General features: G+C 35.6%; 1 protein-coding gene across 1 annotated transcript in view; it reads left to right on the top strand.

Moving 5' to 3' along the window:
* Positions 1-22,392, top strand: part of ERO1B (endoplasmic reticulum oxidoreductase 1 beta) — a 28,920-nt gene extending 6,528 nt beyond the window's left edge. The window contains exons 3-16 of the mRNA XM_014874699.2: positions 1,235-1,318; positions 1,710-1,751; positions 5,847-5,929; positions 7,782-7,855; positions 10,349-10,469; positions 10,560-10,606; positions 11,674-11,685; positions 12,446-12,472; positions 13,891-13,983; positions 14,136-14,382; positions 15,167-15,236; positions 16,392-16,478; positions 17,886-18,019; positions 18,717-22,392. Coding sequence (XP_014730185.1) covers positions 1,235-1,318; positions 1,710-1,751; positions 5,847-5,929; positions 7,782-7,855; positions 10,349-10,469; positions 10,560-10,606; positions 11,674-11,685; positions 12,446-12,472; positions 13,891-13,983; positions 14,136-14,382; positions 15,167-15,236; positions 16,392-16,478; positions 17,886-18,019; positions 18,717-18,777 — 1,182 coding nt within the window. The 3' untranslated portion in view covers positions 18,778-22,392. The remainder of the gene's footprint in view (positions 1-1,234; positions 1,319-1,709; positions 1,752-5,846; positions 5,930-7,781; positions 7,856-10,348; positions 10,470-10,559; positions 10,607-11,673; positions 11,686-12,445; positions 12,473-13,890; positions 13,984-14,135; positions 14,383-15,166; positions 15,237-16,391; positions 16,479-17,885; positions 18,020-18,716) is intronic.
* Positions 22,393-23,867: the final 1,475 nt, after the last annotated feature.

Genomic DNA, 23,867 nt, shown 5'->3' with positions numbered 1-23,867 from the left:
CATAAAGTCTTGCAGAAATTGTGCTAGGTGGTTTCTAAATACTAGTACACCCCTCAGTGAAAGAAATAAAGAAACAATTGTGTCTGTAGTTTCATACATCAAAACACACAAGCTGTGGAAACCTCATGATCAAGAATATGTCCTTTAATTTGTGAAAGGACTGAATAATACTCTGAGTGATAATAATGAAATCAAATCCCTCATACCCTGAAGAAGATTGGATGTTCTATGTAGACAGTACCTTACTGGTTTGATGAAAGTACAAGTGCTATACAACTTCAGTTTCTGTGTGTACTGGTTTTTGGTGTTCTTCAGTCATTCTGGGACTAGTACATCTTGATCTTCATGTGTTCTTTCTGAATTTATCTGCTGTTTAGGCAGCAGTATTCTTTTATTTACAGCATTCCTCTGTGTAAAAACAGTGGCTGCCTAGTTACTTATATCTTCCTCAGTGTGTAAGCACTTTTTGTTATGAGAGTTTGCTTTGAAGATGGTTGTAATTTAACTGTGTTAACTGGTCTTTTTTGGTAGAAGTTGGTGGGAGGCGAAAGTTTTATATAATAGGCCTTACTGTGAAGGTGATACAGAGTGTAAAACTATTTTGTGCTTTATTTAGAAAGATATGAGTGAACAAGTACAAAAAATAATTTTGCATTATTTTTTTCTAGGAATGGTGTTTGTGCATTAACTAGAGGAGATGGGGGAAGCTACCTAAAATCTCTGTTTTTATTGTATCTATGCTAGCAAGGATGAGCTGTAATGGGAAGATATTTGTCATCACTTCTAAGAAGTCATACCATCTGCTAAATGTCTTGTCAGGATTTTTTTGACTGAGAAATATCTTTAACATTTAAAAATAATAATCTGTTTTTAGTTTGATTTCAGAAATCCAAAATCATCCAAGCACTTATTTGAATTAGTAAGTTTCAATTTCAATTTAGTAGTGAGAGATTTAATTTTTGCTCTAATATACTATGTGCTTGTATTCATTCACTGGAGACCATTATCATTAGCAGTTTTACTGCACAAAACTTCTTATGTAGTTAGACTAATTAAAAGATACCAAATGGCAGACCAAACTTCCCCAAATCCCCCTAGACTTAAAGTACTTAATGTAACACTTTTTTCCTTGTATCTTCTCCTTTAATTTAAAGGATTTCCTGATACTGAGAGCTTTCTTCTACAGTTGCCTTATATAAGTGTGGATTGTAAACATCTGATTTTGTATGTTTAGGTCAACCTGAAGAGACCATGCCCGTTTTGGGCTGATGATGGCCATTGTTCTATCAAAGATTGCCATGTAGAGCCTTGTCCTGAGGTATGGATCAAATAATATATAATAGAAAAAGAGTTTTGGGCTAAAAATTTGCCAATTTGAAGTCACTAGTACTGTAGTAGCAGCATTTACTAGTGAAAACTTAAATTTAAGTAAAAACTACTAATTTGGATTCCAAAAGAAGAAATACCACCAAAATATTTTAAGGTCTTAGTCATTTTATGAACAAAGCAGATAGCTTCAAGAATAAGTCTCTTCTAAGTCTATAATCATTTTGCATATAACAAATTGAGAAGGTAAAGGAACAAGATAATTTTTCAAAAAACAAGTTTGCTTTGACCTCTCTAGGCATGATACTTAATATGTAGATTTTAATCAAGCATAAATATTTATATGTGCAGTGTAAAAGCTGTGATTTATTTTTTGTTTTTAGAGCAAAATACCTGTTGGAATTAAGGCTGGGAGCTCTAATAAAGTAAGTACTTCTTTATTTTTTAAGTTTTCTGATTGTTTTTTTTTTTAAATCTTAACTTTGTAACAGTTATGTGACTTTTTAGTACAAACCTTCAGTGTTCACATACTGATGAAACAGGTAAGGTAACTGATCAATTCCTGCTTGTGGCTTTACCTTTTTACCTGTATGTATAGTAGTGTTACTGACATAGCTGGTACTGTTGTGTCATTTTGAGTCTATTGTTGCTGGAGAGCTCATGTAGACTAAATCAATGAGTGACAAGGAACAGCAGTGCATGGCCACAGAGTGCCTGATGCAAAATTGTTGCTTCATTTCTGAGTATGGGTCACCTTTTAAATAAAAGCTATAGCTGAAGATGCACAGAGGCAGTAGCAGTGCAATCTTTTTTAACAATCATAAATGATCACAACATCTAATATTAAAAAAACCAAATGATTGCATGAAGTTCTGCTATGCTTTATTTTCAGGAGGTCATTAGTCCAGAGATTTTGTCTAAAGACAGTTAAGGCCAAAGTGGCCAGTGCAAACTTAAGCAGTCAGTCTGTGCTGTTGGCTTTTGCCTGCATGTCTCTGAGCCATCCTTCCTAGATCACTGAGTGATCTTAGCAAAGCCAAAAAAGTCAAGAGGCTATATATGCCTAGGAAAAAGGTCAGAGCAGAAAGACTACACACACATCCCAAACACAGTGCCCAAGAATGAAGATTTAGCAGTTGATGGCATAATGTGCCCAAATGAGAGATCTTCTCCACCGAGTGCCTTGACTGTGTTGTGGGCACTTACCTCTTGATTAACTGCTGTATCTCCATCCTCCCCAAGAGGAGGAAAATGAGCAAGAATGAGTGTAGTTCACAATATCATAAAGGACTTAGGAAAAGGACCCTTTGCATTAGGTTTAGATCTCATGCCAAGAAACATTATCAGAGATAGCTGAGATGAATACTTCATTGTGAATTGATGACTTGTATGCTGCTGTCTGGAACCGAGCAGGCAACTCTGTCCAAGCTTTAGCTCAAGAGGAAATCTTGTTTCTTTTATACAACATTAACTTACTTAAAGTTACCTGGTAATCAGAGAATAAAAATCTTTCTCACTGACATGACCTAAGTATTAGTTGTTTGTCATTCCAGCACAAGCAGCAGTAGTTATTCTGGAAAGCTGTCACTTTCTCTGGGTAGCAAGTCTTGTGTTTTAACTGAATAATCTGATGCCAGTTTTCTTTTTCATTGACTCTTTTATCTTCCAAGCTTGATTGTAGAGAAAATGACTCCTGGAATACCATAATGCCTCCTAAAGAGAGGGACTGTAAGACTTTAAAGACCGTCTCAGAAAGGATTCCTGTAGCAGGCATTTGAGCTTCCTGATTGATTAATCTTGAGAGCCATAAATAAGTTGTTAAATAGTAACCAAAGAGTATACTGTTCTTTAGATACTTCACATGAGCATATCAAATTGGATTTAGGAAGTGATGAAACAGATGTCTTTTGCTTTCACCACAATAAAGAAAGTGGGATAGATTCTTTGGGAAGCTGTCACTTGCTGTATGCTCGTTACAGTGGTTTCCTTTGAGTTGCCTTGTAGGTTGTTGAAACCAGCTACAGTACTGAAAGTTGGGCAATTCTGTACCTTTAATCTGCAGTAGAATACACTAATGCGTGCTGCTTTCCTGTTAGGGAAACAAATATTTCTGGGTGAAAATTGTCCTCAGAACGGACATAAATCTTACCTACACCATTTTCTTACTCCTTATGGTTCAGTTAAATGATCTTTTGTAGAGCTAATTGAAAATTGACAATCTCATTTAATATCCCTTTTAAGGAAATATCAAATTCGTTTTGGTATGAATGTTTTGTTTCAAGGACTGTGCAAGTACTGCGCCATTAGCCTGTGCTAATTTCCCCTTTGGGGAAGTCTTGCACCTTATAACTTATCTGTAAAGTACTGGGTTAAACAAAAAAAGGATGTTTTTTTCCCCAGTGACATACATGTCCAATTTCTCTTTTTCATCCTGATAGTGTTGGTCTTGGAAAGCTGAAAATAACCAAAGGCATCTTTTTAATCATGAGAGTTATAATCTAATCAAGAGATACACTCAAGGTAGAATCCTGTGGAGAGATTTACTGTGGCTATTGTCCAGTTTCCCATTGCCTTTCTCTCCTAATGTAGAGGAGCTTGTAAACTTCTAGTTTTATTTAGGTTTTGGGGGGAGGATGTTATTTTTTGTTTGCTGATCGATAAAGAAAACAGTTATTTCTGCCCATCTAGCTGCAAAAAACATTGTTACACTTGTACAGCTTCCCCATAGGAGTGCAATTAGCAATAGAGGGTGTCTTTTTAATTTTTGTCAACACCATAAGCCTTTTGAAATACTGCTGTAGAGGCACTCAGTAATTTCCTTTTCTATAGTTCTATTGCATTTGAGTGGTGAATGCATATTTTGTGGCTACACATTAAAGCTGTATTAATCTTTGAAGCAAGGGACAGGATACAGTAACTCCAGGTTACAACATTAAACTTTGTAATTCACTTCCTGGCCTTCTCTTTTCTGTTTTTTTTCCCAGTAACTGGCCTTAGGAGATCCTGGTTGGCAAGAACAGATATTTTGTCCTGATCTTGTCAGGGGTCACAGAGCAGTGATCTGACAACAGTTGCTATTAAACACTGGAGAATAGGAAAGGCTGGAAAGATGTTTTGAGACTTGAAGGTTCATTTTGTTAGAAACCTTAAATTTTGGATTCTAATCTTGGCAGTAACCTTTTTTCACTTCAGGATAGGGATTGGTTTGCAGCTCTAGACATGCAGAATGTTTACTTCAGCATCTCAGTATGTTGTTCCAACGGCAGTATCTGTTTCAGTCTAGGTTAAGGCCATTTCTTGTTCCCATTTTTTCCACTTAACATCCATACAATGCTAAAGAATGAAGTCTCACACCTGTCAAATCCAAGAAAATTGAGTGATAAATTCTTTCTAGAGTAAATATTTATGGGCAAGGCCCCTAACAAGATTTAAATTATTTGTTTTTTCTAATCCCTTCACATCTTAGGTCTTCTGCTGGTCTTCCTTATGTTAGTTCAGGCAAATGCATTTTTAAAATGCAAATCATTTTACTTACTCATCTGAACAGTTTTAATTAAATACCTTCTTTTTTTAGTGATACATATTGTGGTGGTCCTTTGCCTCTGGCATCTTGACCACAAAGCTGTCCTCAGAAATGATTTATTCTTTCTTTTAAAATTTATCATTTATTTGGAAAAAACGCACATATCCCCCCCGCCCCCCCCACCAATCCAAAAAACTGCAAAAGGATCTTTTCAGACAGTGCTGTTATTACCTTTTATGTTCCAAAACTTAGAAGAATTTTTTGAGCTTTAAGCTGACAGACTTAAATTCCCTGCTTACATAATCATGTTATTATAGAATAGTGGAATTTAATCTTTAATTCTTCACTTTTTTCCTTAGAAGTATTCCAGAAGTAAGTATTTTAATGGATTACTTTTAAAAAAGTATTTCAGAATCAAAGTTAAGCTTATATATTTCAATTCTGTCTTTAAAATAAGCAAAATTTAAGTTCAGCTGAAAAAGCTTGTCTTCCATACCTGTGCATATCTGAATTGAGCCGATGAATTGGATTAAAGGAAACATGAGGGGGAAATGGCCAAAACTAATAAATATACCTACAGAAATGAAATTAAATGAAACTTGGGCTATGATTATACTTGCAAAAAAAAAGTGTGTTTATAGGTATGATGCTGCTTGTCTTTCAAGGTTATTTTATGACACTGTAAATAAGTATCTGAAACACTCCATATAGGGTCCAGCATAACAAAAGAGCTCAATTTAAACAAAAGGCAAAACAAAATTTTGACATCTTTAGCTGAATTCCCTGGAGCAGTTAAATTTACATAGAGAAATCAGCCTGATGAACTTAAGTGAAAAAAAAATTGAAATAAGAAATGTACCAGAACCCTATACTGCTTCTAGAATAAGCAGATTTCCCCATATACTAGGGAACTCACTGCTAAACTTGGAAATACCCAACATCTGTTCTTGAGAATTTCAGTAATTCATTTGCATATTACATGTGACTTTTTTTACAGTATTCAAAAGCAGCAAATAATTCCAAAGAATTGGAAGACTGTGAACAAGCTAACAAGCTGGGAGCAGTTAACAGTACCTTAAGGTATGCTGTGATTTAATCAACAGTACAAAAATAGTAAGAAAAGAACATTTTATTTTCTGTCTGATGTGCTGGGTTTTGTTTTTCATTCTTCCCATAATCCATTAGAAAGTAAATGGGAAATTATGCAAGAAATCTAAAGGCAAAGGTATTAAATGATAAAATAACAATAAACGACCTTTTTTTTTTTAAAGTAAGCTTTGGTACTACTTAAAAGAGGTATCTTACAGCATCAAGAGTCAGAAGAAACTTGCAAATAAAACCACCTTTTCTCTATTCTTTGTTCTCAATGACTGTGCTGGATTAAGGGGATTGGTCCTGCTTCGTCCCACTGTTGCACTGATGTGCCTATTTGTGATCATTCAGTGAACCAGATCAGGGAATTGAGTTACTTTTGTTGTTGGCAAAGTTATTTTTAGCTTGGATCAGTCTCTGATCTTGCTTATTGCGTGGCACTATCAAGGTTGGGTGGGAGGAATTCTGCAGGATAGTGTTGCTCCTGGGTGCAAAAGTCTGTGGAACAGCATCTAGAAAACATAGCACTCTACTGGATTCCCCACTTTTGAAAAATAGAAATAGAAAAATCAGTTCTTCACTGTTGGTGGAGGGATATGGTGTCTTTGCCCACAAATTTCAGCAGTTCTACCTGGTAAAGATGTTGAAGTTCTTTCTTGTGCCATGAAAAAATGACTGTTTCTGCCTGATGTGTGGTGTTTTAGGGGAAATAAAAAACTATTAATTCTGTTCTGTTTCTTTAAGGCAAAAGAGTGCAAGACTGTAAATGGAGAGCTAGAGAAAATGCCTTTTTGAGAGTAGAATAGATGATTAAAGTTGGGAGAAGGCAGGTAATGGATCCTGCATGTGGAGGGCAAGTTTGTCGTTTGTGCTTTGCAGGAAAACCTCCATGTTCTCCACCCAGCAGTGCATTATCCTCTTGGTTTTGAGTTGTTTTCCATTATAAGTTGTATTTCTTGTGGTTATCAAATCTTGTGTATTGGTAATTATCAGAGAATTTCCTCACCTAATGTCAAGTATAATGCCTCCTATTGTGATTTGGCAGAAGGTTAGAAATATATCTTGTTGTAGAATTGCCTCTCTTTGTAGAGTTGATCTGATACTAGTTTGATCAAATGGAATTGGTTGTTTTTATTATTTCAAGGTGCTTCCCTGCACCCTGGTGCAGAGTTCCCAAACTTAACTTTGCTTACATTTTGCTGTCAGTAGTGTGGCATCAGTAGTTCTGTGCTGCACCCAGTCACAGAAGAAAGGTTTTGACAGTGTTTGTACTTCATAGTGTGGGAACTTCAAACTGCTTGTCTCTCTAGTATAGTGCACCTTTGAAAATGCTAGTGAGTGGAATACCATTATTATTAAAATGGCTTAGGACAAATCATATTCATAGAGTACTTTGGCTTAGAAGAGGGTTTTAGACATCTGGTCTCCCAGTAAAAAGTAAGGCACTAAAAGTTGTAGCGTTCATTGAAAGTACAGGCTATGAAAACAGGGTGAGTCCTCACTCCCCCAACCTCAAAGTGACAGCTGCTAAAGTAGTACTTTGAAATGTGTTAAAAATGTATTCTAGGAACTTGTTTTACCAAGCTCTTACTGAAGGAAGAGAAGCTGCAGCAGTTTGTTCAAATAATGGTGAAATCTTTGTCTCAACATTGACTTCTGAAAGTATTGCAGGTGATGCCTGCTTGAATCTCAGTGCAATTAACAAGGGATAGCTCCATATATTCTCAAGTTTCAAATATACTGACTCAGAAGCTATATGTGGGTTGTATTTCTTTCAGAAGCTCTTACTGACATTGCTTATTTAAAAGTTTAAAATTGAATATATTTTTTTTCCCCTCAGTAACCAAAGTAAGGAGGCTTTCATTGACTGGGCAAGATACGATGATTCACAGGATCATTTTTGTGAACTTGATGGTAAAATAAGCTTTTTCAGAGTGTTTGTTTTATTTGCTGTCTCATAAAAATGTAAAAAATCATGGGTTCTGTACAAATAACTATTTTTAAGAAATTTAAATTTTGTCCCAAGTCACAGAAATGTGACAGTTCATGTCATACACACAAAGTGTAAATTTTTGCAATTTTACCAGGAGTGTTTGGTAGCCTACACAATGCACATTCACTGCTACCTCCTTTTAATATATTGTACAGGAGATATTTATGTAAATAAGATGGGAAATGGGAGGGGGCTAACACTTCTTAAAAAAGCTTCTTGCAAAAAAATCGCATCTAGCACAAATATAAGACAAATAGCTTGCAGCTGGTTGTTTCTTACTACTGTATTGTTTTGTTGCTATTTTACTGTGCTTGGACTGAGTTTTCCTCTTCCAGCCTTGCTTCCCAATGAGCTCTGTACCCTTATTTGTAAGGACTTTCTTATTGCTAAAACATTAGATACTAGATTGAATGTTACAAGCAAATAAAAAGGCTCATATTCGTGGAGTAGAGGAAAGACAAAGATCAAAGGAATGTTTTTCAGATAAGTGTGCGAATTGCCAGCTTCAGGAGTGACTACTGAAGTCCTTTTTAATAAATACCTTAGAAAGCTTTCTATTCTAGGAATACTTAGGGCATAATGCTAGATGTTTTATCTACCTTTAGGCTTATGTTTGGTGTCACCTGAGAAAGTAGCAGCTGCAGTTCTCTTTCAGCACTTCTGCTGTGTCTGATCTGAGTGCTTTCTATATGAGCTGTTTCTGTAACAGCTGATGAGCTGAACTGTTAGATCTGAACTGTTATATGGAATTATCTACTGTTATCATTATTATCTTCAAGTAGTCTGCATACATTTTTTAGTAATACTGAGCTATGAAAGGTATAGTTGAGGAGCATTTAGTTTAGAAGTAATGCTAACTTAAGTAGCTCCTGATTCTAACTCCCATGTCTCCTTATATCATGCCCTGCTGAAGGAGGATGTCCCCAGCTGTGTTCTTCCAGTGTGGTTTTTTTTGCACTAGCTCTGGTGTGCATCTTTCTGCATGGTAAGCTGATTAGGCTTACCTAAATAGTGGAGAAGTAAGTTGCCACCTCCCGTATTGCTGTGATGAGCTGGCTTGTCGGGTGAGTTTGTGATCTGGAGCAGACAGAATGAGAGAGAATAACTACTGGCAGTCATGGGGAGGAAGTAGAAACCCTTGCTCTCTTCTCCTCTCTTCCTGTTGGGCTTAATCATAAACTAGGTAAGGGAATGATCTAGCAGACTGGGTCAGCTTTCCATCTTTCTGTTGCATGGCTCCACAGTGCACATAGACTCAGTTGTATGTGGATATCAAGAAGTAAAATGGACCCCAAAGTGATCAGGGCGTGTAGGAGCTGCTTAGGTTAGTCACACTGTCAAATAAATAAATAAAGCTGTAATTTGACTTTGTCTCATCTGGCACTCGTTGTGTTCTTGTATCAGTCTCCTTTCTTTGTTTTTGCTGCTGCTGCTGAAGCAATGCTTAACTGCTCATGCAGAATCATCTCTTCTGTTTAGAGAAGTTTCACTCTCTGTTTCTGTGGGTTTTTTTGATATCTGAGGAAGTACTATGTGGCAATTCTTGGCCTATTCCTATGAATAAGTCTCTGGACTTTGGGCTTGTATTGTATGTGGGGTTTGTTTAAGCATGGTTGGTCTTGGCCTAGAATTTCAAGGAGGAGTGAATTCCTCTTGCTTTTTACTGGTTGTAGCTTGAAACTATTTCTGTTTCTACAGTGTTTTTAAGCAGAGAGAGTCCTGTTTCACAATTTTCTGTGGATAAGTTACCTGAAATTTATAGTGAACTTCCAGGATGAGGGTATAGCTTGTTGAAAGGCTGCTTAAGTAACATGCTTCTTTGTTGTAACCAAGAGATTTGTTCTGTAATATGCTGAAATTTTTGTTCAGTTAAGCAATGTGATTCAGACTTTTCTGCCAGTATACAAGGGTATTTGGAGGAAAAATAGCTTTAGCTAATAAATTTACAGTATGTACCAGCAACAAGATGTACTACTTTTATCTTGTCTTTATTAAAAACCTAGCGTATGCAGTATACTCATTTCATAAATGCAATCTCCTCAACCAAATACTGCCAGACAAACCCTAAATTTGGAGGCCATTTAAAACAAAATGCTGTTTATGTCTTAGCCTATGGTCAGGGAATACAGTGCATGTCAAGTGTTTATGGTAGACTTAAAGAAGCCACATAAAAAATCATCAGACATTATATAAATTAGAGACACACAGGAGACTTTGGAATAAATTATATATTCTTGAGCTTTGTATTTAGCATGTATATTGCTGCGTTTTTACATGCATGCCACTTAAAATCCAACTGGAAGACAGAATAGTATTATGGGAGCTCTTGTTTGCTTTTAGTTCTGTGTGACTGGTTAAGTTAAATCTTTTTCTATTGATCACTTAGCATATGTAACAAACTTTTTCCTTTTTAGATGAGAGATCTCCAGATGCACAGTATGTGGATTTGCTGCTGAATCCAGAACGTTACACTGGATACAAGGGGCCTTCTGCTTGGAGAGTATGGAACAGCATTTATGAGGAAAACTGCTTCAAGTAATTGGGAGGGAGAGGAAGCCTATTTCTTATACTTGTACTTCAGTTTAGCTAAAAACTGATCTTTGTGTTTTCTCACTTATTTTTTAGGCCTCGATCTGTCTATCGTCCTTTAAATCCACTGGCGCCTAGTAGGGGTGGGTCTTGCCTGTTTTGTTTTCCAGTGCGCTTCTTTTAACATAGTGACTGTTGCAGTACAAGTGATACAGATAGCAATCTTCAGTCTGTAGGTGTGCTTTCTGCTTTTTTAATTTCCTCTGTAGAAGTGGCTGTGCATTTTTTAATATTTAGACTAAGGCTTGTGGTACTTTATTACATACGTGCCTATTAATGTCAGGTAAGCTGATATGAATACTAAATTGTAAGTCTCAAACTGTTTACTAAGTGTCACATCAGTTTTCCAATTTGAATGCTTTCTTGTATTCTTGTTTCTTTTCTCAAAAAGCATTTCGTTTAGTCACTTCAGTTCATACTTATCCTGGTGTAATATAGCTTTACATTTTTCATCCATAGTGTGCAATGTATAGCAAGTATACAAATAATTGCATTATTTGAAGGACTGGACATTTAGGAAGAATCAATTATGTGCAGGAGTGTTTTTAAAAAGGTATTCTAATAATTTGGGATTTGTTTTCAAATTTAAGTTGAAAGCTATTACCTGGTGTTTCAAATGAATCAGCTTTCCCTTGTCAGTGTGTCTCATTTCCATTAAAAATTAACTGTTAGCCAATAGATTCAGTTAAAAATATCCCCAGCCACTAAAAAAAATCAAGCTATATCAATATTTATAATTACTAAAAGATTATATATTGTTGATGCACACAAATAAAAAGAATTCTAAGAATGGTTTAATGCAGGGATCAGAATTTCAGGAAGGAACACTGGACTGATTGTTTAACAATGCAAACTGAAGACTGACTTCCTAACCATCTTTCTGAAACTAAAATACAGCTTTCAAGAATATGTGAACCAGCTGCTACTAAGATTTCAATTTCTTAGTGACTATTATTATTCCAAAGTGTTAAGTCTCATGTGATCTCGAGGAACAAGAGTAGAAGGAAAGAAAGTAGCCTATTTTATATAAATTAAATAAAGTTTCTTGCACTTTTTGAGTGTTTATAGTAAAGTTTCATTACTACTTTGATGTAGAAATTATCTTTTTAATGCTTATGCATTTCTTTTCCTTTCCTCCCTCACCCCCAAGGTGGAGATGATGGTAAGTCATCTTATTTTCCTTGACCTGCAGAAATGAAGTTAGCATTAGAGAGTTTTGGATTTTATTCACTTTACTGTTATTGAGTTAGAGAGCAGGAAAGTTACGTTTTTATGCAGACTATTGATCAGAAAATGTTTTTAGTGGACTCATACTTTCATTTGGAGTAAGGTGAAGGAAAATACAATTCTCTTCTTGGTTCTTATTCTTGTAACAGAATATGTGTTGTAATAATGCTATTAGTTCTTCCAGAACCCCATTGATACTGATGTCTTAAAAGAAGAGGGACAATTTTTTGTGTATTTTCTTGAATGCCCTTGATTTTGGGAAGATTAGGAGAGAGTGGGGAGAAAGTATTTGATCTGCCTGTAGTGAGGCAGACTTCTAAGATCTTTCAGTCAACTGAAAGTTTCTTGGGTAAAAGATCTAAGTCTAAAGGAAACCTTTAGGCAAGTCAAGGTGAAGGCTGTCACTCTACTATCACGACTTTCACCAGCAGTGCAAATAATCAGACTTGTGCTTCCATACACTGCTGAATGCCCGGTAGCTTAGGCATGCTCATTCTTGTATTTCTCCTATTCTGTTCCTAGCAGATTTAAACCAACCTCCAAGTTAGCTGCTTTAGTGCCTATTCTCATTTTAATAGCTGAATTATTTAACTTCATGTCTAGATGGCAGCTGATGTTGTATGCATAATAATATAAAGATGCTGTAATGTTGAAAATGAATACTCTTCATTTAACTATGTACTTTGTATTTACAGGAGAATCTTTCTACACATGGCTAGAAGGTAAAGGCCCTTGAATGCGTTAATATAGTGTTATATTCACTAGAAGGAGCACTGTAGTAGTTTTTTTGTCTCTTCAAATATTTTTCACAGTGTAGGCTTTTTAATAAATTGTGCAGAGCTTCCAAGTATTGTTCAAGTGCTTCTTACCTTGAGGGTCTTTAAAAATCTTCTCATTTACTTAGACAGCATACTCCTTAAACATTTAAGCGTTTTATCTTTTATAAAGGAGTTCGCTTCATTGCCAGTTACTTTGAATTTTCTGATTGTTTTAGGCATTTAAGCAGAGGCATTATTAGTAGCTATATTGGTAAGCATTATTATTTGGAAACGGCTTTAAAGAACATTAGAGTTTTTGGTGGCTCTGTTCCCAGTTTATAATTTAAGTCTGTGTGTTCAGAAGGCAAAGCAATTTTCTTTTTATTCATATTGAAATGGAAATTATTATTGCAGTAGTAGCAATCAAAATCCCATTTTGGAGGTGTGCAGAAAATTTAGTCAAATGTATTTTAATTTTAAAATTGGTTCATTCTGCCTTTCCTACGCCTTTACTTGTCTGCTGGTATTGTAAGAAAGCATAGAAATTTACATGCCTTTAAAAATGTAATGTGTGTAGTGTGTGTGACACATGTCAGCCTCACAAGTAGGCTTCACCATCAACTCTTCCTGCTTCTGTTTTTGGAGATTGCAATGGCAGGGAAGTTGCCCAAACATTTTTGAGAGGAGCAAACTCTTAAATTTCAAGTGTAGTCTCTAACCTTGGTTCTAATTGGAATTATAAGTAATTTCTGCATATAAATTGTATTCTGACATGTATGCCACTCTATTTCCATTTATGCTGTAGAAGTCTATATTCATCGAGTCATATTTTTCAAGCTTTTGTCCTATGCATTTAAATTTTCAGTGAATTTACAGTACAGCAATCAAGAGTTATTTTTGCTGTTTTCCAATGCTGTGAGATTTTCTGGGGCTTTTGGTGTTTTTCTTTAGGGCCAGTCCTCTAATTCAGTGGTAGCTCTAATTGTAATTAAGATGGATCGCAGTATACTTCTCATTTCCAGACCGTCAAATTTCAAGATTATTTCAAATTTATTGCTCAAACGGTGTAGGCATCTTATTTTTGTGTAGCAATGTATCTGTACCAATCAAACAGATTCTTATTTGACTATGTTTACTAGAACACTAAAAAAACAAGCAAGAAATGTTAAATGTCATTCTTGGTATTGCTTTATATAAAAAATAGGAGGTAAACTTTTCCTATGAAGGCTATAAGGGCTTATCAACAATACTCAAGTGCTGTAATTATAATTCTTGAAAGTCAGCAATGCATACTTGTATCACTAAAATATCAGGGTATATTCATTATAAGAAATTATTTCCAGTATTTCGTTTGTGATCTATTTGTCATTTTTCCTGGACAGGTCTGTGCCTTGAGAAAAGAGTGTTTTATAAACTCATTTCTGGACTCCACGCTAGCATCAACTTGCATCTGTGTGCAAATTATCTTCTTGAAGGTATGTCTAGGTAAAATTGCTAAATGGAATTCTACAATACCTGCAGTATGTGTTTTGATTTTTCTGAAAATTGTTGGGGTATTAGTTGCTTTTATGTTCTAAATGTATCTCTTTTATCACCCCTGCCCCCTTTTTTTTTTTTCTCTGTGTAGAAACATGGGGGAAGCCCCGCTGGGGACCAAATGTGAAGGAGTTCACTCGCCGCTTTGACCCTGCTGAAACGAAAGGAGAAGGACCAAGGAGGCTCAAGAACTTGTATTTCTTATATTTGATAGAGCTGCGTGCTTTGTCAAAGGTCGCTCCATACTTTGAGCGTGCAGTTGTCGACCTTTACACTGGCAATGGCCACGAGGATGCTGAATCTAAAGCTCTCTTACTAGATATCTTCAGGGATACCAAGTAAGGCATAGGGATTTTTTTATCAGTAGTTTGAAATTTTCTGTTGTATTTGGAAGTGAGAAGAGGTGACTCTTAGATAGGATAGGACAAGAAAGAGAGTGGATTTTAGAAATAAAATTTAAGTAATGGGAGAGATCGAGGGGAATTTATATGTTTGATAGGAGAGATTGATAGTTTTGAGGTTTGAATATACCAGTCTTTACAAACAAACAAAAAGCACTCAAACTCCAAACAACTCAACACCCTGGACTACTCCCTATGTGTTGCTTTTTCTGATTCTTCAGTATAAGATGCACGGGATTTATTTTGAAAAGGAAAGTAGTACATGCAGTCTTTTAATGGTCCACTGAATAATCCAGGTTTTATCACAGACTTAACCTCTGGTGGTTCAGCCATCCCTTCTTCCTTCTATTTATTCCATAATGTTCTTAAGTTCAGTTTCTTTGCTTGCCTTTTTGCTAGTTTTTGTGATTGTGTTGGGTGGTTTCATTGCTGTCCCTAAGCATGGTCTTGCTAGAGATAATTGAGATGTAGTCAATGATCAGCTGGAAGGCAAACAAATAGCCAATTTCAGTATTAATTCGAACAAAACTCTGAATAACAGATTTCAAGTTACAGTGATTGAATAGTAAAACTGATACCACTGAGTAATTTTTTGAGGCCTAATCTGCAAACACTAGGAACTCTGAAAAATATTTTATACTGATGGCATCAGCTGCTCACCAAGCCTAATTGAACACTGTATTTTATGCCTTTTGTTTTGATTACATTTTGTCTTTATTAGGTCCTTCCATATGCACTTTGATGAAAAGTCCATGTTTGCTGGAGATAAAAAAGGAGCCAAGTCACTAAAGGTAAATCTAGCTTTCTGAATAGCATCCAAAATACCCATTTTGAAATTAGGCTGTGTTATTTTAGAAAGCCCTTCTGCCTACCACAAACATACTGCTGAGAGTAAGGTTTTATCCCTGCCTTTATTAGACTTGTATCTGAGGCCTTTTAATCAACTTTATGGTAAGGTGCTGTCCTGATCCAAGCAGACTGAAATCTCTGGCTTTGTGCCTTGAGTCTGGCGTCAGGATTGTGGTGGGGCAAATGAGTATTACCAGTAAACAAAGTGGTGCTTATTTTTAAGTAGAGTATCTGTTTAACATAATTATCTGGATAAAAAGAATCCACCCAGTCATGTTTGCTTTACAAAATGATGACTTCTATAACACAATATGCAGTACACTCTCGTAAGATAATACTTAGCATTAGAAAACAGTTCCTAGACATGGGAACCTAATGGGAATGCTGTTATCTACCCATCAACTTCCAGTGTTAACGTGCCACTGGGATAAACTGTTATTCCACAGTTGGAGTGGTGCTCAGTAATGAAGGTCTGTTTTAATATTTATTAACACTTACACCACTTATTTCAGTAGTGGTTTGGAATGTCATCAGCATTACATAAAATGCTATTAGAAACGTGGCAATGTTATATCAGCCAAGCTAGTGTTTTTTGGATCTGAAAAAATTGAGATCACTTTAATTAGTTCTTCACTGTGCTTGCTCCTGCTCTGTCTGAAGCTGCACAGCAACACTCTACCCACAATTTTGAACAGGAAATATCTTTTGTGAGTTATAACATGTTTCTCAAAACAAATGGTTGGTTCAAAACGGATTTGAATAATGGAAGAAAAAATGGGCAGGGACACAGATACAGTAGCTCAGAAAATTTGGAGGAAGCTGGTAGGAAATCAGTGTACAGACTCCAAGCATCACCCTGCATATTCTGTATTTTGCAGTGATTTTTTTTTAAGTATTAGCTGTTAGAAGTGGGTTGGAAACCAGATTCTGGGTTTACATGGATCTTTGTTATAGCCTGACTACATAAAGTAATGGTTTTGTTCAGTTTTGGTAAGAGAATTGATATTCAAATGGTACTAAGTTCATTAATGCTCTGTTTTTGTAAAGTTAAGTTGTACATTAGTTTAAGATTTTTTTATTTTGTTTTTAACTGATAGGAAGAATTCAGATTGCATTTCAAAAACATCTCCCGCATAATGGACTGTGTTGGATGTGACAAATGCAGGCTCTGGGGCAAGCTGCAGGTACAGTTTATTTTGTGTAAGTGTGTGTGTTCTGGCAGGGGCAGGTCCCAAGAAAAGCGTCTACTTAATTTTGGTAGGACACCTCTTACCTTAGCATTCAGACTTGCACATGGTTGGTCCTTGGTATCCATATCTATATATTAAAAATAGATACATGTTTACTTTACCATACCATTCAACATTTTAAACTTTTTTCCAGTTGTTATTTCATTTAGTCAACAGCTGTTTAGAGTTTATGTTCTAAAAGAGATACTTTTAGAGCAGATGCTTCATGGTGGGATATTACTAACAGTCAGTATCTTACCTGTATTCAGTGATCAGATGAGCCTTGTAGAATCACTTATAGGAAACCTTCCTTTAAATACAGCACTTACTTGTTAGGGAATCCAGTGTGATATTTAACTCCACAAATTGAGGTATAAGAACAAAGTAATTCAGATTTTCACAGTTTATGGAGAGGGCAGCAAATGAATGCAAAGGTGTGCAGTAAAGCTGAAAGTTGAAAACCAGTTTCATTTTCTTGGCACTTACTGTTTTTATTTTACTGACAACAGTATTTTAAACCTCAAGACTAATGTTAAATCCAGACTGAGAAATGTTATTTTGGAGTGCCTGCTGTACTGTACCACTGTTCTGCATTAAACTTACCAGAGTGCAATTTTCAAAGAGTTCATAGCATCAAAAATTTGGTGGTCTCTGCTGAATTTCTGGAGTCCTGCTTATCCTGTCCTAGTTAATGCTTCTGATCTATTGTTGTTTTTCCTCCTCACTAAGAACTAAAGAAGGTCAGATTTCCTGACCTATAAAGTTCTCTTGCAGCCAGCTTCAGCTACTTTTTGTCAAAATCCAATGGTTTCTTATGAAGCCAAATAAAAGTGAAATTAAGAAAAGCTACTTCTGTTCTATTCCTGTATAGAAAATAGGGGTTGAAATTGGAACTGCTTGGTTTGCCACTAGGATTGAAGGTGGAAAAAACGCATGTGTTGTGATACCTCACAAAAAAACTTATTTTGACTTCAAAAGGGAGGGGGAGATGTGCTCCTGCAGGAGTGGGGCATCTGTAAGATAAGGGGCAGGAGGGAGCTGCAAATATTGTAATGGGCATATTTTCATATGCATGACCAAGAAGAAAAGAGATGGGAAAAGAAGAGATGAAAAAGACAAGGATGAAGAGCAAGTATACTTGAGGAAACAAGTATTCTTAAATGTGACTAAACCTGGTACACAATGGATGTCATGCCTTTGCATTAGTGCCCTGGTTTTTGTATAGTTTTTTGGGTTGAGGGTCAGTATATAAGAATTGGCACTAAAGTTTGCCTACATTAGTGTGTTTTTCTTTTTTTATGGTTTTATGAGTGTTTGAAGGAATGATCTTACTGATGTTAAAACATTGGACTTCTCTTATAGACTCAAGGCTTAGGAACTGCTCTGAAGATCTTGTTTTCTGAGAAAGAAATACAGAGCCTTCCTGAGAATAGCCCATCAAAAGGTTTTCAGCTCACACGGCAAGAAATAGTTGCTCTTGTAAATGCCTTTGGAAGGTAAAATGTTACAATTTTAATAGTAGAAAAATATAAAATTCAGTGTCAATACTCAGTTTCTGTGGAAAGATGGTATTGTACATGTAGCTGTAGGTTTTTAAAGGCTGAATTACTATCAGTGATATTGATAAACTTAATGCCTTCAAACTGAGCATGTAGATTATTAGCCTTAGTTTTCATTCCGTGTTTGGATCTAATTCATCCCCTCTATCTCAAGTCTCATCAATCTACTTCTACAAGATGAAATTTAAGTATCTTAAATTTTATTAATTTTTTAAAATGATTCCCTTCAAATGATGAAACCTTTTAACAGCTTTAAAAGAAGTGTACATAGAGCATGCTTTGCTCACCATGTTAGTTCTTCAGATCTTGAATATAACAATCTGTTCCTGTTTAAACAATCTATTTAAACAATCTGATAAAATAATGTAATAAACTTTACTACCTGTGGTTAGAGATTTTTAAATGTTTGATGAAGCTGGGACAATTAAACATGTATGTAAACTTTATTCCCTGTCATATATTATGTAAATGTAAAATGGAGAGTCAGATAGTAGACCTTTTGAGAGAAAGTGTATCTTAAGTGTGTTCATCTTTGGAACAGAATTGTGAGAAAAAATCTAAAGGAAAATGAGTGTGATAATTTGTACTTCTCCTTTGCTGACTTGATAACACTATGATGGTTTTTGTTTTACAGGCTTTCCACAAGTATAAAAGAGTTGCAGAATTTTAAAGTTTTATTACAACAAACTAGGTAATGAAGGTCTTTGCAAAACCCTTTAGTGAAGATCATTTACATGACTGCATTGAGCAGAAGGAACTGATCCTTACAGGACTCACATGAACTGATAAAAAGTAAAATCAAATCACAACTTGAATATTTATGTTTAAACTAGGAATGGTTATTAATTAGAAAATATATTTATGAATGAAATATATAGTTTTTAAATGTGTAAATTATGCTGATCTGTTTATTTTTTAAGTTTTCTGCTTACAGTTATGTCGTACTGAAACTTCATAAATTTTCTTATTTCCTTGTCTTTCTGAGACAGCTGTTTTATATGAAATCATATGTACCTCCACCCTGATTTGGCCTGTCTGGAAAGAGGGGAGTCACTTCTTGTGTCTCCCCATTTACTGAGCTCCAGTGTATTTTGAGGATTTGGTATGTTAGTTCTAACTCTCAAAAGGAAGGTGGGGGGGACCTCCAAAAAACAAAGAAAAAAATAACAACAAAAGAACAAACTACAAAAAGGAAATAAGGCTCTTGCTGAGTTTTAGCTTCTTACTGTAAAATGAAACTGACTTAAAAGTAGCAAATTTACTGAGCAGAAAATTTTTTCATGCTGCGCTTCTTTGCATCATGATGACACCAACAATTTTTGCCCTTATCTTGTGCTTTTCAGCACTTTTTTTTTTAATTACTACCTTGTCTCTGATGCAGCAGAGTTGAAAGTGACTTTTCTGCAGCCTCTTACCTGCATTTACTTGGAGGTAGGAGTCAGGATGGGGGAGATGGTTAGTGGAGTGCTGCTAGCTGGAAAAACTCAGTCAATCAAATTTCTGTTTACTCCATAGTATTTCCTAGATTGTAATCACAATTTCAATTTCCAAAAGTTGTCTTTTTAGTGTCTTAAATGTTAAAATAGCACACTTTGGTCTTCAAGCCATGGAAATAAATTTGCTCTTTATGAGTTATGTTTGAGTGCTATGTTAAAAGGTCAGTGTAAAAAGAACTTGCTTTTGTAGTCACTTTTAAAAAAGATGCTTTTTAAAATTCATAATCATACTGACATTTAATACCACATACTCTATCTATGCAAACCCTCACTGTATCTTCTCTAAAATGATATTCAACATAAAAAACGGGTATGTTAATAACATTACTTTCATAAAATAAGAAATTATTCATGTGTCATTGTCCACAAATGTCAGAGATAACTTACCAGTGTCAAAACAGAATTCAGAAATAGCATTACCATTAGTAGCAACCAAATATTGGTTTAAATTTAAAATGAAGTAATAATTTATTTTAAACCAGCATGTTTAAAAATGAAGCTAGGTGTTATGAATGTAGGAAGTGCTGGTGCAGTGTACATCTCTTGTTTTTAAAAACAAGTTTTCACAAAATTAAGTGCTCTTAAACATTTTTCACCCTATTAGATACTGAGTGACCTATTTATATAATTGATTGTAACTGTATTGGCTTCCATAATGTGTTCCTTTACCACTGAAATTTTCTGAAGGCTGGAATATACTCTGCCCTTTGTTTCCATACCAGCCTCAAATTTCTACCTGACTGGAAATGAAATAGACTGTTCTGCTGACACTTGGCTTTTATAAAAAATGCTATTGCTTAAGAAAGTTAACCCCTTTGTGTCAAACTACGATATGCTAAATGAAACTTTAAAAAAATATAGAAAGGGAAACAAAAAAACAAACAAAAAAATCCAAACCACCCTTACGAAGTTTTGGTGATAGTTGCACAAGTTAGCAGTGAGCTGGTATCCCAGTGGAAGTTTCTGTTTAACCTTATAGGTAATTGGATGTGGTGTTAGGGGAAGCTGATGCCAGTTTGGGGATGTTAAGTTTTTCCCTAGAAGCCTCTCTGGCCTGTGGGCACCTGTGTCTGAGCAAGTCAACACAGGCTTTCTTTTTCTAGTTAAGCAGAAGAGCAGGAGGCTTCTAGGTGGATTCATCTGGCCTCCTCCAAGCTCTGTATTTGCACCCTTAGAGTTTATTTCTCTCTATTAAATTGGAGTGGGAATCTAGGTAAGTAGCTCAGATGTGAACAGCTGTGTTTGGTAGATGAGTTACACACTGAGTATCCAAATCTTCTGAGTAATTGTGTATATTGAGTGTAATTTTTAATTGGCTGTTAATTCTTTGCCTTTTGGATAGACCTGCAAGGGCTAGAACTGTAGGCTCACTTGTGTGAGGAGTGCTGTATAACTGGGATTTATCTGTATTGTTATATATTACAGTGCCTAAAGCTTTAGGCAGAAATTTCTAGTTAAAATAAAAAACAAAACCATATGACTGCGCTGCCCCAGGAAGAACCTAAGTCTCCGAAATGTTTCTTCCTTTTTTCCCCTTTGCTGAGTGGGGAAAGTGAATTGCTTCCAGCCTCCTCCTGGGGATGCAACTTGCTATTTTTTTTCATTTTCCACCTGTGCCTGGCTAAAATCAACAGACACTGAAGCAGAATCATGCACTTGCTCATGGGGCAGGTGAGAGATGCAGGCATGCAGATCCTGTACACCTGGTCCTTGCAGCCCTCGTTGGCACAAGGTTAATACTGTTGGGTAAGGACATAAAGAGATGTGAAGCTTTTCTTCTTTTCCTTTGTGTCATGGGAACACAGGAATGCAACTGAACAGCAAATTGTGTGTGTAAGTTCTGTTGCACCTGAAGGTACATATCTCTTGATGGTCAACTATGGAAGGCATTTCACTTCACTGTCATTGTAGAGATAAGACATAAGATTTTTCCTGTAACAAATCTAGTTGAAACAATTTTCCTGTCACCATCTTTTTTACTGTATTTGATGTACATTCTGTGACTATGCTGCCTATGAAGTTTTGCTGTGTGAGTTGAATGACTTAGTTCTTTATATGTTAAAGTAAATTTTAAAGATTTACAGCTCTTTTTTTATACTAAAGGATAAGGTTAGTTACACCGTCCATGACCTGTAAACTATTTTAAATTCCAGCTCCCTGTTGGAGATCAGCTTGTCCACACTGTCTGCCATTCATTTCAGAGTAACAGTACATTTTCTAGTACAAATGACACAATGATTGTAATCTCAGAGGTAGTGAGAAGACAAAGACAAAAATGCTTAATTGTTCCCAAGTCATGAAGACTAGTGTGAAATGGTGACAAAATACGTGGTGCAAACTGCATGGGTAAAAAAGTAGGGCACTGTTGCTGAATAACTTGTTCTTCAGTGCCTGAGAAGGTAGGTCAGAATATAAATTTAAAACAATGAAATATAGAGACTTGTGTAAGCTGGAATAATAAGTGTTTTCCTAGTTTTCAGCTGATGATCTGTGCTGTCATTGTATGTGCATGAAATACACTGTGCCACATTTTCTTGAGTTGTGTTTGATGGTTGGGTTGCCTTTATCTGACCTTGCTTTGTGCTTTTCTGGGAAATGACCTGTAATATGTTGTAAATAATCTTGATGCTCATGTTTATAAAGTAGCAATCAGCAATTCATCACTTTACAATTTCTCCATATAGCTATCCTATTAAAACGTAATATTTATTAAAATCAAAATCAATGTTGGAACTGCTTATTGGGATCTAAACACTTCTGAATCTTTGCTATGTTTGAATCTAAAAAATACAAATTAAAGTATTTTCTGCTACACCTTTTTTTGTGGTTGTGTTTTTTGTTTCATTTGAAAATAAATTTTTTGCTTTTCGTTTACCTTTCAATGACACTTGGTAGCTATTACATAAATTACTTTTGTGATAGTAATGTAAGATTAAAATGAGCAGATTTTCACTCTCACTTAAATTTCATTCAAAAGATGAAGGTAACCTTTATATTTCTTGCTGTTTACATTGCACTGTGGCATGTCTGCACATCAGGAATCCATTGTAGCATTATGCTATGTTTCTGTATAAATATGGCCAAATTTAACCCCTGCTTATTGTTTTAAGAGACAAAAAGGCTTATTTAGATATGAAGTCTGTTCTCTCCCTTTCTCAGAATAGCTTGTAAAATCAATGTTGTAAAGTTTTTTTGGTTTGTTCATCCATTGGGGCTCCTCATGTTGAAATTATTTCCCTGAATGGGTCTCTCTTTTTCCTTCCATGTATGCAATTTTAACAAATTCTCTTGCTGAAAATTTGATAGACATATTTTATCCCCAGCCTTGGTAAATGACTGTTGCACAGGTGATGATAAGTTATATTTAAGATCTTACCTCTCACATTGTTGTTCAAATCTCCTGTGTTTTAAAATATTTAATTCATTATTATGGTTGGTTACAGTCACCATTCCACTCTTTTGCATGCATACTGTGGCATAGGGCTGCAGTTTGTTCTAAGTGCAGAATTCTCTTAGTTTTCGCTCTGCAGCTGTAACTAGTGAACAAAATGAAATTCCTGCAGACTTCTCTTGCACTGGATCTTCAAGCAGTTTTGTAGAAACATGATTGTAGAACTCCAAAGGGTTTAATAAAATTTCAGTTCTTCTCCCAGCCCTGTGGCACTTTTTAATCTGACTGATAGTTTAATTGGCTTTTTTTCGTCAGTGAAAGCAATGTAAGCTTTAGGGGGACCAACAGTTTACTTCTGCTAGAGGTAAGGCTTTGGCTTTACCACTTTACCACTTTACCAAAACGCTATGGTACTGCTCTGCCTTTGACTTTCAAGGAGATCTAATCAGATCTACTCATCCCTTTCTTTTTTTACCCTGTATATTCTCTGTGAAAGGTACACAGGAATTCTCAACTACTTGTACTTTCTGAAGTCGAGCATGAGGAAAACATACTACAGCATCCCCATCTACCATTTGGGGATGCTGTAGTACATCTCAAAATGCTATACTTTTATAAAAGTAAATATTAGTAAAATTAGTATGTTTTTCTCCTGGGGAAATGTGGATTGAGTTACAGTATTTGTTTCACATAGGTAAGGAGAAAGACATGCTGGAGATGAAGAGTTCTTCACTGCTGAGTACTGGGCATAAAAAAAGACCTGAAGTAAAGTCAGAATTCCTGTTTGTCTTAGATTAGTAATTACTTTTAGGCTTACTCTGCCATGTCATATCCTGAAATGGTATTTATCCACCATTTCCCCCCACAACTCCCTACATTTATCTCTGAAGATACAAGG

Source organism: Sturnus vulgaris, chromosome 3 (genome assembly GCF_052056855.1).
Source record: "Sturnus vulgaris isolate bStuVul1 chromosome 3, bStuVul1.hap1, whole genome shotgun sequence".
Classification (NCBI taxonomy): Eukaryota; Metazoa; Chordata; class Aves; order Passeriformes; family Sturnidae; genus Sturnus; species Sturnus vulgaris.
This window is presented reverse-complemented; position numbering and strand designations above follow the sequence as displayed.